At 51.5% G+C, this 15,293-nt stretch overlaps 6 protein-coding genes across 6 annotated transcripts; 3 read left to right on the forward strand and 3 right to left on the reverse strand.

The window, feature by feature from the left end:
* Positions 1–393: 393 nt before the first annotated feature.
* Positions 394–2,067, reverse strand: HO133_002094 (uncharacterized protein; the record flags this gene model as incomplete). Its single annotated transcript, XM_037293021.1, has 5 exons — positions 394–656; positions 736–868; positions 1,014–1,111; positions 1,247–1,488; positions 1,982–2,067. The coding sequence occupies 5 exons, from the start codon at positions 2,065–2,067 to the stop codon at positions 394–396; spliced, it is 822 nt and encodes a 273-aa protein (XP_037150674.1).
* A 344-nt stretch (positions 2,068–2,411) lies between these two features.
* HO133_002095 (uncharacterized protein) lies at positions 2,412–3,389 on the forward strand (the record flags this gene model as incomplete). Its single annotated transcript, XM_037293022.1, has 1 exon — positions 2,412–3,389. The coding sequence occupies one exon, from the start codon at positions 2,412–2,414 to the stop codon at positions 3,387–3,389; it is 978 nt and encodes a 325-aa protein (XP_037150675.1).
* A 723-nt stretch (positions 3,390–4,112) lies between these two features.
* On the reverse strand, positions 4,113–6,038 carry HO133_002096 (uncharacterized protein; the record flags this gene model as incomplete). The annotated part of the gene is made up of 3 exons (XM_037293023.1): positions 4,113–5,255; positions 5,313–5,927; positions 5,982–6,038. The coding sequence occupies 3 exons, from the start codon at positions 6,036–6,038 to the stop codon at positions 4,113–4,115; spliced, it is 1,815 nt and encodes a 604-aa protein (XP_037150676.1).
* A 711-nt stretch (positions 6,039–6,749) lies between these two features.
* HO133_002097 (uncharacterized protein) lies at positions 6,750–11,512 on the forward strand (the record flags this gene model as incomplete). The annotated part of the gene is made up of 5 exons (XM_037293024.1): positions 6,750–6,849; positions 6,920–7,133; positions 7,196–10,223; positions 10,277–11,422; positions 11,486–11,512. 5 exons carry the CDS (start codon positions 6,750–6,752, stop codon positions 11,510–11,512), a joined length of 4,515 nt encoding a protein of 1,504 aa, XP_037150677.1.
* Positions 11,513–12,041: 529 nt separating this feature from the next.
* Positions 12,042–12,948, reverse strand: HO133_002098 (uncharacterized protein; the record flags this gene model as incomplete). Its single annotated transcript, XM_037293025.1, has 4 exons — positions 12,042–12,517; positions 12,589–12,632; positions 12,687–12,821; positions 12,878–12,948. The coding sequence occupies 4 exons, from the start codon at positions 12,946–12,948 to the stop codon at positions 12,042–12,044; spliced, it is 726 nt and encodes a 241-aa protein (XP_037150678.1).
* An 864-nt stretch (positions 12,949–13,812) lies between these two features.
* HO133_002099 (uncharacterized protein) lies at positions 13,813–14,956 on the forward strand (the record flags this gene model as incomplete). Its single annotated transcript, XM_037293026.1, has 5 exons — positions 13,813–13,862; positions 13,940–13,960; positions 14,102–14,254; positions 14,320–14,691; positions 14,842–14,956. The coding sequence occupies 5 exons, from the start codon at positions 13,813–13,815 to the stop codon at positions 14,954–14,956; spliced, it is 711 nt and encodes a 236-aa protein (XP_037150679.1).
* Positions 14,957–15,293: the final 337 nt, after the last annotated feature.

The raw sequence follows: 15,293 nt of genomic DNA on the forward strand, positions 1-15,293 counted from the left end.
TTCATGATCCCGTGCAAATCCATCTAAAACTGGCTGGCAAGGCCACGATTCAGGAAAGAGATACCGGTAAGGGATACTTCTGGGGTCACAGGCGAAGGTCAAGCTTTACAAGGTTCGCGCTTTGGAACTACGATTGACGAGACGTTGCTTGATTTTATCTCACATTCCGGATCTCTTTAAGTGATCATTATTTTTTGCCTGACTCCTTCATACGTACTGCGATCAGACACTAAAGGCTCTTCCCCAGTGAGCGCTTTGTCGAGATCGCACTGAGCAACAATGCTAGTTATACCCTACGGCATTTTCACTTTTGCATCAAGAAAGTCAAGGCCACAACAAAGCACCATTCAGAAGATCGAGTCTATCATCTACTCACACCATCATTCCTTCAAACTACTGGCCACGCTTGATATCATCGGCAATCTTCTCCGCAAGCGCGTACACCGTCGATTGAGGATGACCTGGCGGCAAGAATGGGAAAGCGCTCGCGTCTACCACTCTCAGACCCTGCACACCAAACACCCTTGCATGGGTGTCGACAACCGCCATGGGATCACCCTTTTTGCCCATGGCACACGTAGCGGAAGCATGCCACAGCTCGAGGGCATCTTGACGAAGGAACGCAAGTATCTCTTCATCCGTCGTGACGTTGGGACCTGGTGTAAGGAGTTAGGACAAGGGTAGACTTAGGGTGGTGTGGGATTGTCAGAGTCAGGGTTGGAATGGAATTCCCACCTGGTAGATACTCCTCGCCGATTGTGATGTTGTGCATATTTGCCCAAAATTGCCTTGTACGCTTGAAGCCAGCGATGGCTACTTCAACATCTGCTTCAGCGGTGAGCCAATTTGGATTGATGAGAGGTGGGTCCTATGGAATTTTGGATGTCAGTGTTGCTCTTTCTGGGAATAGCACAAAGAGGAGGACGAAGCTTTCGCTTTCGATTTCGAACATTTCTTATTCCAGAGTGTGGTACTCTACGTGTTAGCAAGAAATCGCTCAGACGTGTACGTACCATTGTGTCTGTAGAATTTATGGTAACGTTTCCACGTGATAGAGGCGCAACCAAAGCACTGTCTATCGAAGCATATTCGTAACCGTCATCTTCAAGACCTCTGGGTCAGCATTCCTCCCTAGGCAGAGACTTGAGGCGTGAAACATGTCAGAGGAATATAAATACCCTCAAGACATGTGATATGAATCAAAATGCGGTAGGCGTTGGAGGATAACACCGAAAGATAGACTCACGAGGATCCGCTGTTATGAAATTGGTATTGTACCCGGTGTAAGCATCACCACCAATATACTCCATCTCAGGCCAATCAGCGGGGAATTGGTTCAGCACACTTTCAGTTACGGACGAGAAGCTGCCCCGGTATTGTTTGGGTAGTTTCTCAAAAGAGATGAATCCGAAATCAGTGATGGGCGCGGTTTGGTCGAAGTTGTAGTCAAATTCTGCTTGAGCGGCATACTGTGGGTCATCTATGAGTCTGGAACTTGGTCTCAACGCGGTACGCAATTTAGCGTATCCAAAACCGTCTGGAATGTAATGCTTGGCACCGGAGATCTTTCACACCACACACCCAAATTCACACTGTAGCATAGAATTCTCTCCGCAAAATCATTCAAATCAAGTAGCCACATCGCAAATAGTCGCATTTAATCAATTTTGAAGCTATGCAACCTCAGCTATACCTCTCAAACCCACCACTAACACAGCAGCCACCGAACCGCCGCCGTCGCAGCAAGAACTACCCCCCCGCAACTACTGAAATAGCCTCTGCTCAAGAAGCTCAGAAACAGGTAACTGAGGGGCTGAGGAACACGCTAAGACTTCAGTATAGCTTCATTTTTTCATTTGGGACCTATACTAACGATGGCAGTGTTATTGAATAATTTTGCGGAGAGATTTCTATGCTACAGTACGAATTTGGATGTGTGGTGTATCTCATACGCTAAATGCTAAACTATACATGATCCCACATGTTCTGGCCGACCCCTGGAAGGTTTGCGATTAACGGAATATCATATTCTTGCAGAGTATCTTTGGGACCCACGCCTGATACCATGAGAAGCTGAGGGGACTGAAAGGCGCCCGCCGATAAGATTACTTCTTTACGGGCGGAAAGGACATAGTCTTCTCCATTGGTGGTGACTAGCACACCGCTTATCACATACTACTCCGGCATTTGTCGTCAGGCGAGTTCGAGACACTGCCCTGACAGATGAGCTGACCACCAGGAAGAAAATGTCCAGTACTCAGCCACATGCAGGAAGGATGGAAGTACTGTAGTTACACCAGAAGCAAAGGGCCGCGCGCTTAGAGAACTTAGTGAGGGGGCTAATTGAGGTCAAAATTGACCTCCGGAGAAGAACATAGGTACATGTAGGTACTTCAGTACTCCGTCGCATCATGGGCAAGAAAGAAATTGTTCCACCACCAGAGCCGAAGAACAAGCTGTTCTTTTCATTCGGCCCAGATGAAACCTCTTTCTTTTCGTCACCCTTGTATAGGCGATGGTCCGAAAACTCGCCTGAAGAGTTCAAAAAGCTTCTCCCAGATGCGGACCCCAACAAGCCGGAACCAGAGACTCCGCCTCTTGAAGGTCATAAGTTTTTCAGCAGTATGAAGAGAGCCATGTCGCATAAGAAAGAAGAAACTGTTGAGCCACAGCCTTATCATGTGTCGTATGGTGACAATGGATCGTGGTTCTTGATTTGGGACAACGGAGAACACGATGAGAATTTGAGAGGCGCATACCCTTCACTCCTCCAATGGATGCACGAGAATCAATCATCCCTCACCGACGGCTCGCTCAACGTATCTTTGGGGCCGAAAGGCGCTTTCTTCGCTTGGTGTACAGAGAGTTGTCGGTGGGACAATGTACCGGCCTCTTTCACGGCGGAGATCCAAAAAATGCTATGTCACGACGGCTGGAAGCGCAGGCCACGAAGAGTACAGTTCGGTGTCAATGAAAGCTATGTGATTGTGTGCGATGATGGAACATGGTATCCGCACGGATTGGAGGAGAATTACGAAGGCTTGATGGAACTGCTCACCTCGAGTGGGAAGATGAAAACGCTTTCTTTGGACGCCTACGGACCGGACACCTACTTTCTCGTCTCCGAGACCGGCAACGTGCATTGGAAAGTACCACAGACTTGGGACAATGTGGTAGAGGATGTGTCAAACACGTACATGACTGGCCACAGGGTGCGGACTGGTTCCATGCCCATGGATAAGGACTTGACATACTCTAAAGAGTCTAAGCAGGGGAAAGGGAAGGCCAACCCTGGGACGATGACGAAGTGGCTGTCGGGCGCAAATGCGGCGCTGCAGGTGGGACAATTGGTTATTACCGCCGATCCTGGGCAATGTCAACACCAATAAGAGAAAACACCCTTGAAACCATCGAGAAAAAAAATTGTTGGCATCGAGGAGGTATGGCGACCATGAGTCTTGACACGATGTATATAAAAAGGCTCTCTCTGGACATATCAGAATCTCACTCAAGAGACGAAATAAACAAGTCGATAAGGCCATTTCCCCCTCAACAGCGGGCGCTCTAGCTCTCACAACCTACCAAGGGTGCCTAATTAAATTTCCTCCTGACTTAAACTAAACAATCTGTCCCTTCTAGGATGACCACCGGTGAAAGTCTGATTTAAACAGCAGAGCCGCAAACTTCGATTTGGTCGAGCGACTTGAGTTCCTATCAAAAAATTAAACAAATTGATCGAGCGCACATGCCGATTACGTATTCTGGCTTGATCTCTTCCACTCCCCGCTGTGAACCCACTTACAGAGTAGCGAAGCGGGGACCACTTTTGAGAGGCATAAAGCATCCTAGGGGTAATAATTTCCTTGCCTCCTCTTCAAGCATCCTTGGTAGGTAAGTATGATGATATTCTGCTTTTGCTTTGTTCAACCCCATATTTCTGTCTGGGTAGGGGCAATCGCTAGGTCCCCATGCGTTTCATCTATCGCGGTGAGCACTTGAATAGGACATGTACATCCGTTTGGTATTTGTATTTACAATGTCTTAATTCAGAACGGTCATTCCAAGACATCTTTGCATCCAAGCTCGAAGTTCTGTACCCACACAACCTCACTTCAAATGTCAAAAATCTCCCCAGCTCCACCACCTCCGGCCCTGACATCCACAATATCCATTCTCCAACCTTCCCAATCCTTCAACCCTCTCTTCACCTCCCTCACTCTCTCCACCCTCTTCCGCGCCTCCTCTTCTTGCGCTAGCCTAAACGCGTCCTCATCAAACTCATCCTCGTCCTCAAAGGTTTCCAGACTATCCCTTGCTGCTCCGCCGGTCAAAGCGCTGAACCCACTACTGAGCACGGTTTGGAAGCTTGAACCTCTAGGACCAGCCATACTCTGTCTGCGATATGATGGCGTCCCACCACTGAGGTCGACATCATCAAATCTTGACCCTGGGCTGGCAGGACCGTCGTCACCGTCTACACTACCGAGTTCTCTTCGCTTCTCTCGCCAGACGCCTCTACGCAGCTCATAGACCTCGCCCTCGAGACTTCGAACCTTGCCTTCCAGCCGTCTCCTCTCTTCATCTTCGAGCTCGTCGACGCCTTCGTCATCTGCACCGCTTGCTTCCCTCTTTCGTGCCCTTTCTCTCTCCTCTCGAAGGCGCAGGTTCTCGTTCTCAAGACCCGCTAGCCGCCGTCGCATTTCGCTTGCTTCTTTCTCTAGCCTTTCACGCTCTCGCTCGCCGGCTTGGCGTCGACCGTCCGAGTCTTTGTGGAGGTTTGTCAGCGCTGCGAGCTTTTTCTCCAATGTATCGACTCTTTGTAATGACTCTTCGGCATTTCTCTTTGACTCCTCCGCTTCACGCCCTAGGCTTCGTATTTTGGTCTCATTAGACGTCCGCTCGCCACCCTCCTTTACGGCTTTCTCGCTCGCTCGCTCCAGGCTCTTCTTCACATCTGATAACTCCCGTTGTGCAGCACCAGCTGCCCGCTCTGCCCGCGCCAGCTTCTCTTCCAGGGCCAAGACCTGCTCCGAGTGTGTGTTTGTCGAAGATGCGGACTTGTCGAGCTGCGAGCGGAGATTGGAGATCTCCATTTCCATGGATTCAATGGTGGAGCTCTTGCTGTCGAGTTGTGCTTGGAGAGAGGACAAAGGGCTCGAGGAAGTCGCGACCACGCTTGGAGAAGAGACATGACGTTTGGAGGATTGGGATTGGAGTTGGGAGTTCTGGCGCTGGAGAGACGTGTTTTCTTGCTTCTGTAATTAGAGTTAGCTTTCGTGCAGACAATAAATTCAATCGACGCGTAGACATACCACCTTATTGAAGTCCTCGACCTGAGAATCTGCTTTTTCCGCTCGAGCCTTGAGCTGTGCGACATCTCCGCTTGCCTCACGTAGCTCCTCAAGCTCGTCCTCCGTTTTCCTCCATCTCTTCTCATTTTCCTGCGCCTCTTTTGCTAGTCGTCGATTCTCTTTTTCAAGCTCATCAAGTCGTGCTGCTTGTTTCCGGTATATTGAGTTGATGGAATCACCGTCTGAAGTCAAAGTTGGAAGATCGGGCGACTTTGTCCCATTCGCGCTGGGGGACAAAGGTCCTTGTGATAAAGATTGTCGGCGGAATGATGAAGATCGCATCTTCGACTGAATGCTCAAAGAGGGCTGCCGGGTATGGGCCAGGATTTGAGCAGGTGTTTCGGGTGCATCATCCGTTACCTTTTCCAACAGCGCTGCATCCGTGGTATCCGGGAGAGCCATTGATGATTCGTCGTTGCCGCCGTCTGTGCCAGACTTATCCTGCTCTGGGGCGTCTTCTCCTTGGTCAGTGGTGCCCAGGACGGCGGCTTCCTCTCTGACTTCTTGAGTATCATCTTTCTTCTTTATTCCACTAGGCTTCTGGGCTTTCCCTTTTTGTTTCCTCAATTGCTCGTACTAGAGTGGCCATGGATCAGCACAGGAGCTTCTAGAGGTTCGGTATACACTTACCTTCTTCTTCGCTGCTGCGAGCTTCTCAGCCTTCTCTTTCTCTTCTACGTCAGCCATTACAGGGGCTTTCAGTACAAAAAGTTTTTCTGAACATGCACTGCAATACCCAGGGCGGAAACGGCGACTTCAAGTATATGGAAGCGTTATTGTTCAAAGTCCTGTCTCGGAATGTTGAAAGGTAAATGGAAACGATCGCGGTAGTTGTCGGTGAATCAATTGGCAAAATAGCAAATATGAGTGATTTAGTGTGTAAATGGTCTTGACTCAGAGTCATGTAGTCTTCAGACAGCTGTTTGACATGTTCGGGGAGGCTGAAAGGTGTTTGTCTTCGAGGCATTCTGGTCCCTGAACTCTAATTCGTGGGAGTACCCCTGTTCATCCCGCAACCGCAAGCGTAACAAATCCTTGCAGCAAAAGCTCCTTGAATTGGCGATCCTCTCATCATCCCACAGGCCGACATCACTACTGCTGAAAAGCAACCCTGGATTGCTTTCACTGTCCTGCTCGCACTGAATAAGTCTTTGGATGAGCTCGACTCGGGTCTGGACGCAAGGCCCTCGGTTCAAAGGCGTGGTCCACAAACGCCAAAGAATACGGGGGAATGATGACAATATGATGGGCCAACCCCTGGTCTTTTGACTGTTTGATACGATATTGAAGAGATCGGACACGTTTTGGACTGGTTGATTTGAGAGGAGCTGGCCTGCCGACCGCCGAGGGCACCGGTGCCACCTAGCCGTACAGACCACGTTGAGTGGTGGGCAGAATATGGCCGACGTCGAGGACGTCCGCAGTCCCAATTGGAACACTTACAATGTGCAAGCGAGGACTCTGGATGCTGCCCGCACAACCGAGTCCGGCTCTGGCGGTAAGCTTAACAGCGGCATGCCTGTAGCTGCACCTGCCCGCGTTAAACCGCCCGCTAACAGGCAGATTAGGTGAAGGACGTCCATCAAAGAGATTGCAAAAAGACTCGTCCAACAGTGTGATACCCTCGCGACCAAGCGAGCCTACACCTTTAGCAGGCATCAGACCTGACCCGTTTCCTACACCTGCAACCAGAAGAAGGCAGTCTTCAGTTAAGGATCATACGTTCAAAGAGCAGAGAGCTTCGCACGCACCCAGCGCCCTACAGGCATCTCCATCAAAGCGGTATGCAAATCTGGCTCTCCTCCTTCAAATCTGAGATTGAGCATCCTCGTTGACATTCTCAGGCTGGCCCATAGCGGCCTTCCAAACCCACAAGCTCCGCAACGGACAATCGCGTCCAATGCCCAAAAGGAGCCCCATTCCAGACAATCCTCCATCAACAATACCTCAAGATTCAGCTTCGCCTCAACGGCTACTACAAGCAAACGGGATACCTCGCAGTCATCCGGATCCTTTGATTTCCTCCCGCCCATCAACTTCGATGACCTTCATTCTAGCATTGCCTCCGATGAGCCCGACATTTCTTCTTTCCCGGCGCCCGGTGGGTCTTCAAAGGATGTGGCGGCTAACGCGAATGGATCTGCTTTAACGGCTCCACGACCTGGCGTCCCTGGATCCGCCAAGACAGCAGACGCATCGGCTTTTGGCTCTCGGATTGCCCTTAACGGCTCATCGCTGCATCGACACAACAGTACTACACAGCGAATAGGGCAAAAGACTGCAGAGTCGGATAGCATGGCGCCTCCAAACGGTCTAGCGGTAGCAAGAGCTAGGCGCAAGACTTATTTTCCAGCTACAACTACTGGTGAAGGTGCAACACGCTCGCCTCGGAAATCTGTTGGTCCTGGCGTCCTTATGAATTTTGAGGGTACTACACATCCACATCGAAGGCCGAGTCTAGCGCAAGCTGGTCTTAGAGAAGCGAGCATTGCTGTCGATAGTCCGGAACCTGCAGCAAGTCCAAACGTCTCCGAAGGGCACAGTTTCCAGCCAAGCCGGTACAACAAGACTAAATTGATGCAACCGCCTCCAAGTAAAGTATCTGCACAGGAACAATTCTTTACACCCAGTGGTACCCCAGACCAGACACCGTCAACTCCAGTCAGCACTGCCAGATCACCAGCAAGACCAACTTTCCAATTGTCGAACACTCCATCGTCAAGCAATAAGAGGGTCTCCATGATGCCCGGCAGTGCGCATGCCACAGGTTTAGGAGCGCGCACAATCAGTCCGACCGATGCGCGCAGATTGAAGAGGATGTCCATGATGCCGAATCCACCACCAATGCCATATACGCCACCCACTCCACAGGCTGATCCTCAGTCTGACCCGTCGCCCCCTGTGATACCACGCAAAAGTGAAACGCCAACTTCCTCTCGAACGACTCCAGACCCCAACCGTAAGTCATACAGTTCAGGCCTCTCAAATTCGTCGACTACGAGCTACAACTCTTGTTTAGCCTCTTCCGGCTCGCATCGTATGTCCCAAAGCCTTTTGACCTCGCGGCTTCCTACGCCTAAGACGCGGGGCGATAATTCATCGGTAGGCGACGAGGAATCTGTGCCGCCAGTCCCAGCAATACCGAAAGCCTACGAGTCTCCCAAGACGGAAGATGATCAGACACCTTTCTTTGCTACACGTAAGTCAAGCCAGGGCCACGAGGCCAGCAGTCTCAACAGTAGCACCTCTATTCCTGGTGTGGTACCACCACAATCTGTCCATGAACGAAATAAAGATGACCGAGAATTGCAACAAAGTCAGGTTACCAATGTTGAAACAGAGCCTGCAACAGAAAGGAAACCACCTGACACAAAAAGTGCAAACAAACGGACCTTGCAACCGCTGAGACTGCCACCACTAAATCTTCTTCCGTTGAGCACTTCGACTGCTTCAAAAATTGCAGCTCTGCATGATGCGACAGCGGCTGCGAAGAACAAGGGAACCATGACTCCACCACCTAAAGTTGGTGCTAAAGCAATACCGACCACACCAATGACTGCATCTAAAGCTAGCTTCTCAAGAGGCTATCACGACGATGATAATGCGACAATGCCAGTACAGATCCGAAGCAGTAGTTCTCATTACAACATGAGGCCCGAAGCCCTTTCTTACCGTGACGTCAGTAGCTCGAGTACCACCGTTCCAACGCCATCCGACTCCTTCGCCTTGTCTGCTAGCCGTACAGCCATGTCCCCTTTCGTCTCTTCTTCACTACCAAAATCAAGTGGCGAATATGGCTATGGACTTGAGAAATCGAATACCTTCGATATCGGCGCCGATGCAAGGCCGATTCGATTGACTGGTCCACGCTTGCAGAAACCCAGAAAAGCCTCCAAGGATGATGCATCAAGCATGGACACCACAAGCTCTACTGATGCTGGCACCACTTCCTTTGGGAGCTCTCTCCGCCGCAAGTTGAGCTTGACACGCAAGCGAAGCGCTTCGAAAGCGCAGACAGCAGCAGAGAGAGATGCAGATATACCACCAAAGCCGCCGAAGCATGATGACATGCCTCCGCCTAAACTCCCTGCTTCTGCCACCTGGAATGGTTCACTATTTTCTAGCCCTAGCCCGAGCCAGAAAAGTATCCAATCGCGAGCCACAAGGAACACGTCTAATTCCAGCATCAAGATGCAGCACGATCGGACTAGGAGCAGTACTTTGGACACTGCTGAAACTCCTCAGAAGGATCCCAGACCTCCAGAGACGCCTGCTGCTAATTCAAAAAGAACAGCCCGGGCCGCTCTTGAAGGGGCGCCGATTCACAACTCTATGAGTTTGAAGGATTTCTTGCGTGAAGCCAAGACCATGGAGATGCAGCTCGACCGCGATGATTTGTCGGCGGAAGAAGAAATGAGGAGATTAGCATCGAAACGGAAAGAGACGGAAAAGGCTGCTAAAGAGGTCGATGGTTTGAGGCGAAGGGCCACTGCCAAGGAGAGAGTATCGCCACATTCAGCGCTGCGGATGGCGCATTTCAACATATTCGAGCGTGGCGAGATAGTGGACTACAAGGATGTCTATTTCTGTGGTACACAGGATGCTCAGAAGCATGTCGGAGACTTGAGTGCAGACGTGGCCAATTTTGGATATGACGATGATCGGGGAGACTACAATATCGTGAATGGTGATCACCTAGCTTACCGTTATGAGATCGTCGACATCCTTGGCAAAGGCAGCTTTGGGCAAGTCGTGCGCTGCATAGATCACAAGACAGGTGTTCTGGTGGCTATCAAGATCATAAGAAACAAGAAGAGGTTCCATCAACAAGCGCTCGTTGAGGTCGACATTCTGCAGAAGCTGCGAGAATGGGTGAGTCCACTAGATACTAAACGCCTTTCTTTAAATACTAATGCACGCATCAGGATCCCCAAAGCAAACATAGCATGGTCAACTTCGTGCAGAGTTTCTACTTCCGCGGCCATCTATGCATCTCGACTGAGCTTCTAGGCATGAACCTCTACGAGTTCATCAAGGCTCACGAATTCAGAGGGTTCTCATTAAAGCTCATCAGGCGCTTTGCCAAGCAACTGTTGAGCAGTCTCGTTCTTTTGAAAGGTCACAAAGTCATCCATTGCGACCTCAAGCCCGAGAATGTGCTCCTGGCGCATCCTGCTCGCTCTGAAATCAAGGTCATCGACTTCGGCTCAAGCTGCCTTGAAAATGAGAAGGTGTATACCTATATACAATCTCGTTTCTACCGGTCTCCTGAAGTCATTCTGGGCATGACATATGGCATGCCAATAGACATGTGGTCACTAGGCTGTATTCTTGCCGAGCTCCTCACGGGCTACCCTATCTTTCCGGGCGAAAACGAGCAAGAGCAATTGGCTTGCATAATGGAGGTTTTTGGCCCGCCTGAAAAGCACCTAATCGAAAAGTCGACTCGCAAGAAGATCTTCTTTGACTCTCTGGGCAAACCACGTCTCACTGTCTCAACAAAAGGCAAACGCCGCCGCCCCAGTAGCAAGTCTCTCCAGGCGGCGCTCAAATGCGAAGATGAATCCTTTCTCGACTTCATCACTCGCTGCCTTCGGTGGGACCCTGATCGCCGCCTCAAACCTGACGAAGCTATACAGCACGAGTTCATCACCGGCAAACCCACGAAATCTACCGCTCGTCCTCGCACGGCTCCCTCACAGCAGACCTCGTCGCCCATTAAACGCTACAACTCCATAACGCAAACACCAGCTAGCACGCGCCCGCTGCCCGAGCCTCCCGCTACCAGCTTCAAAAATGGCACCGCTGTCCGGAACCGCGATATCACCAACACTAGCGTCAACAATAGCCAATCACCCATCAAAGCTGCCGTCACTGCGGCAGCTCCGAAGAGGCTTTCCACTATGACTGGGCCACAAACCAACGGCAACGGCGTTGGCATGAAGAGGACGCTGAATGGAGCTGCGGTACAAGGGAGTGCCCTACCGAGGGTTGCAAGCACGCCGCGTAGTATGGGGACTAGTAAAGGCGTGGACCTAGGGACGGCTGCAGCTGCAGCTGCAGCGAGTTTAGTGAGTTGCCTCTACCCGACTCCCTTTTCCTGAATCCCACACAGCGTTACTAAGCAGCAACAGGCGACGAAGCAGTCCCGGGTCAGTTGAGATGATTATGAGTGATGAAGAGAGTAGGAAATGTATATAGCCAATGGCGTTCTTGGGAGAAACCGTACCGTGCCGAGCACGCTGTTCGGGTTTCATGCATGTTTTTCACGGCGTCGTTCCGCTTCTACATCGGGGTGTTGTACACCCCAATATACCCTTGTGGAAGCCACCGGATTCTTTGCGCATGGCCGTCGGAGGTTTAGCATTGCATCAACAGCGCTTTTTTTTTACAAAGAGTCAACGTTGCCAGTGATGCATTTTCGATAAGCGTGAGTGAAATCTTTGAAAAACTGCATGTGCAAGCTGCTATTGAAAAAAAAACTGGCCTGGGTCTGCTTATCGCAAGAAGCATCGTCACCTCCATCGCTATCCTAGCACCGCTTTCCGCGTCTGCAGCTCGAAAGCAATCATAAGCATTCCGTCCAATCGCCCCGTCATGCATACCTACCTAGCTAGCTAGCCAGCTGGCTTCCTCGAGCCAAACTCTGCAGGTAGGACTTCCGTTCCGTTTCGTATCCTTCCGTTCCGCTTAATCCAACACCAACATCCCAACCGCAGCCGCAACCATGGCCCCCAGATGCGCCTTCGTCCTCCTGCCCTCGGCGGCGGCCCCCGTGAACCCAGGCACCGACGATCCATGCGTCGTGTTGCGCGGCGCGGTCCCGGTCCCAGTTCCACTCGCTGCTGTTGCGACGGTACCGGTACTAGTGCCGTTGGCTGCGAGGAGGGGAATGGGGTAGCGCGCGCTAGCGAGGGCGGTAGATGCTGCTGGTGGGATGGAAGGGGAGATGTAGGAGGTGGAAGTGGAAGCTGGGGTAGAGAGGGAGGTATGTGGCGATGTGATCGATAGGCTGCCGTTGACGTTGCTAGCAGCGGTGGTGGTCAAGGCCGTGTTGCTATTGTTGCCGGGGCCCGGAACCGGAAAGCCGGGCCCGACGCCGTCCGGGTAGACGGTCCCGCCGTAGGAGCAGGCGGCGTCGCCGGCCGCGGGGGAGGATTCGTAACCTGTGTGGATCGAGTGAGTCAGGGAATTCGGTCGAGTGGGGATTTTATTCCCCCTTATCGGAGCATCTTACACGGTGCGAAGTCTTTGACGCCGAGCGGTGGCACGCCGGCGAGACTTTGGTCGGTGTCAGTCACTCCGGGGTGGCAGGAAGGGAAGTCGCGTGCTTACTTGTCGTTGCAGTTGCCGGCTTGGCCCGAGGTGCCGGTGCAGCGGATGATGATGTTGGAGGTCAGGGATGGGCCGGCGCAGTAGGCGGCGTTGGGTGGGGTGGAGGGGCAGATGAATTGGTACGTGCTGGTGTTGCTGTTGGGGGGGAGGTTAGCTTGGTGGGGTTTGGGGGCGGGGGGGGGGTAGAGTACAAGGTTACTTGAGCGGTTGCTGGAGCGGCGTTGGCGGTGAGGAGGAGGAGAAGGGTGGTTGAGAGATACATGGTGAGTTGTATTTGGTGTGAGGGTTGGATTGGATTGGATTAGTTGAGTTGGATGTTAAAAGATGGAGGTAATTGAGTGGTGCAGTGAGATTTTAAAACTTGAACTGTAGAATATGGAAGTATGTATCAAGTGAATGCTTTGAAGTGAAGTGAAATGGAAAAGAGAATGTTTGTGTTGGGTGGATGAAGAGCCTTTGCTACCACATGAGGGTAAGTAGATTCACACGGTGCTAGTCCCAGCCAAAGGTTGACAAACCGCTCGCTCCGTACGCAGTCCTCCACTCCCATCGTTCACTCCTTGCACCATTCTTGAAACTCATACGTCTTTCCGGAACAGGTACCCTAGCAATCTACAGAACCCTGCGCCGATCACAGCACGACTCCCACCGCTCAAGGCTTCCAGCACAGACCTGTCTGGAAGTCTCCCTACGATACCAAGCGGTCGAAACGAAATGTCGATTCCGTCTGCCTCTGCCACCATTTACGCTATACAATTTTTCCGTCATGCGCCTGCACCTGCACATGCATCTGATCTGAAAGGTACCTAGATCTACGCGAGCTGCCAGGTACCTGAGGCTCACGGTTGCATCCGGCGCAAGATGACATGCGCCGGTGGGTCTGGGCCAGCCAAAACGGCCCGGGATCCGGGGTGAGGGGAAGCGGAACGGTGTCAATCATAGTGGGATGTTTAGCCCCCATATTCACTTCCCTCGCCTTCACTGTTGTTTGTGATGCTGGCGGGCATTGATTGAATCGAATCAAGTCAGTGTTGTTCATTGAAGGACTGTCGAGGGACCAATAAAGGGAAGCGGTACGGAGTGATCCAGAAGCTTCTCGCCACGTTTGCTACGAGGGAACGCAAGGATGGTCTATGAATCGCAGATATCCTTTACCTTGGATACCATTTGTCCCTGGTGAGTTGGGTTTCTTGATGAATGCGTCATTTGGTAGTGATGCTCGATGTGAAGTTCAACGTTGACTCTTGTCTTAGGACATACTTGGCGAAGAAAAGGTCATTGCTCTCGACTACTGACGGAAGCGGGGCTGATGATCTGTGCTTTGACTAGACTAGACATAGGTATGGCTCACTCTTTACTCTCTAAGCCCAGAAGATTTGTGTCTTCCGTCCCATCCACGTCTTTTCTGTTGGCAGGTTCAAGGAAGAGCGTTTGATCTGTTTCTCTAACACGGCCAATCCAGCTCTGAAGCAGTTCCGCTCCTCTCCTTCAGCCGAAGATGTAAAGTTCACGGTCAAATACTTTCCCTATCAGCTCTATCCAGAGGCTAGCAATCAAGGCGAAGACAAGTATGAGTGGTACGTTATTTTACATTGCAGACTAGAGCGATCCACCCATTCAAACCGCAATCCAGGTACAAGACAACAAAATACAGCAACTCCGAAGAGCAGATGAGGAAGTACACTACTCTGATGTCCGCCTACGGCGTCGGCGTCGGCATCGATTTCAAGTTCCACGGAATGGTGGCCAACACCCTGAGCGCACACCGCTTGATCCAACACTTCCAGGAGGAAATGGGACCCGAGACCGCAGACAAGATCGTCGATTCCCTGTACAGGCAGTACTTCGAAGAGGAAGCGCATCCCGCGGCGCCGACCACGCTGCTCCAAGCCGCTCTGGACGGCGGTGTCGAGCGTTCAAAGGCCGAGGCGTTCGTTGGAGATGATTACGAAGCGCTGCCCGAGACCAAGCTGCTTATTAGAGAGCAGGCGAGCAATGGCATCGAGTACGTATTTTCGGATTCCGTATTTCACCCTTTTGGAAGCAAATCTTGAGCCTTGAGACATATCTTGGGAGTGCGTACTCTCGAAACATGGTCCAAGGCTCGATAAAACCCTACCGATAGGCAATGCTGACTGCGAGATTGTAATCCCAGCGCCGTGCCATATGTGGTGTTGGAGGGCAAGAGAAGAGACTTTACGCTGGAGGGTGCAAAGGAAGTGGATGAGTATCTGAAGGAGTTCGACAGGGTGGTCAAGGAGTCGAAATGAGGAACGACGACATGAGGGGCTGCGTGTCCTCGAGGTTGACGCCGTAGCTTTCAACATTTTGTATAATCCACGACTGTATCTGCGTTCACGACCGGTCGCCGAGTTGCCGCTGCCTACTTCCATCCTACAGAATTGTTTCCGGCTTGAGTATTTGTACAAAAGTGCGTACCCGGTGCTTCCTCCACCCATTCACGCGACCTCGACCACCGGTCCAGTATACACTCTCCTCGCCCATACGAGATAGTAGACCAGGCTGATGATAACAATCGCCCCCGTTATTAAGACAGCGTAATTCATATTTGCCGCCGTGACCGGCCTCTGGGTTGGCCAAAAGCTA

The sequence above is a fragment of the Letharia lupina genome, assembly GCF_014066315.1.
Source record: "Letharia lupina isolate WasteWater1 chromosome Unknown contig_14, whole genome shotgun sequence".
NCBI lineage: Eukaryota > Fungi > Ascomycota > Lecanoromycetes > Lecanorales > Parmeliaceae > Letharia > Letharia lupina.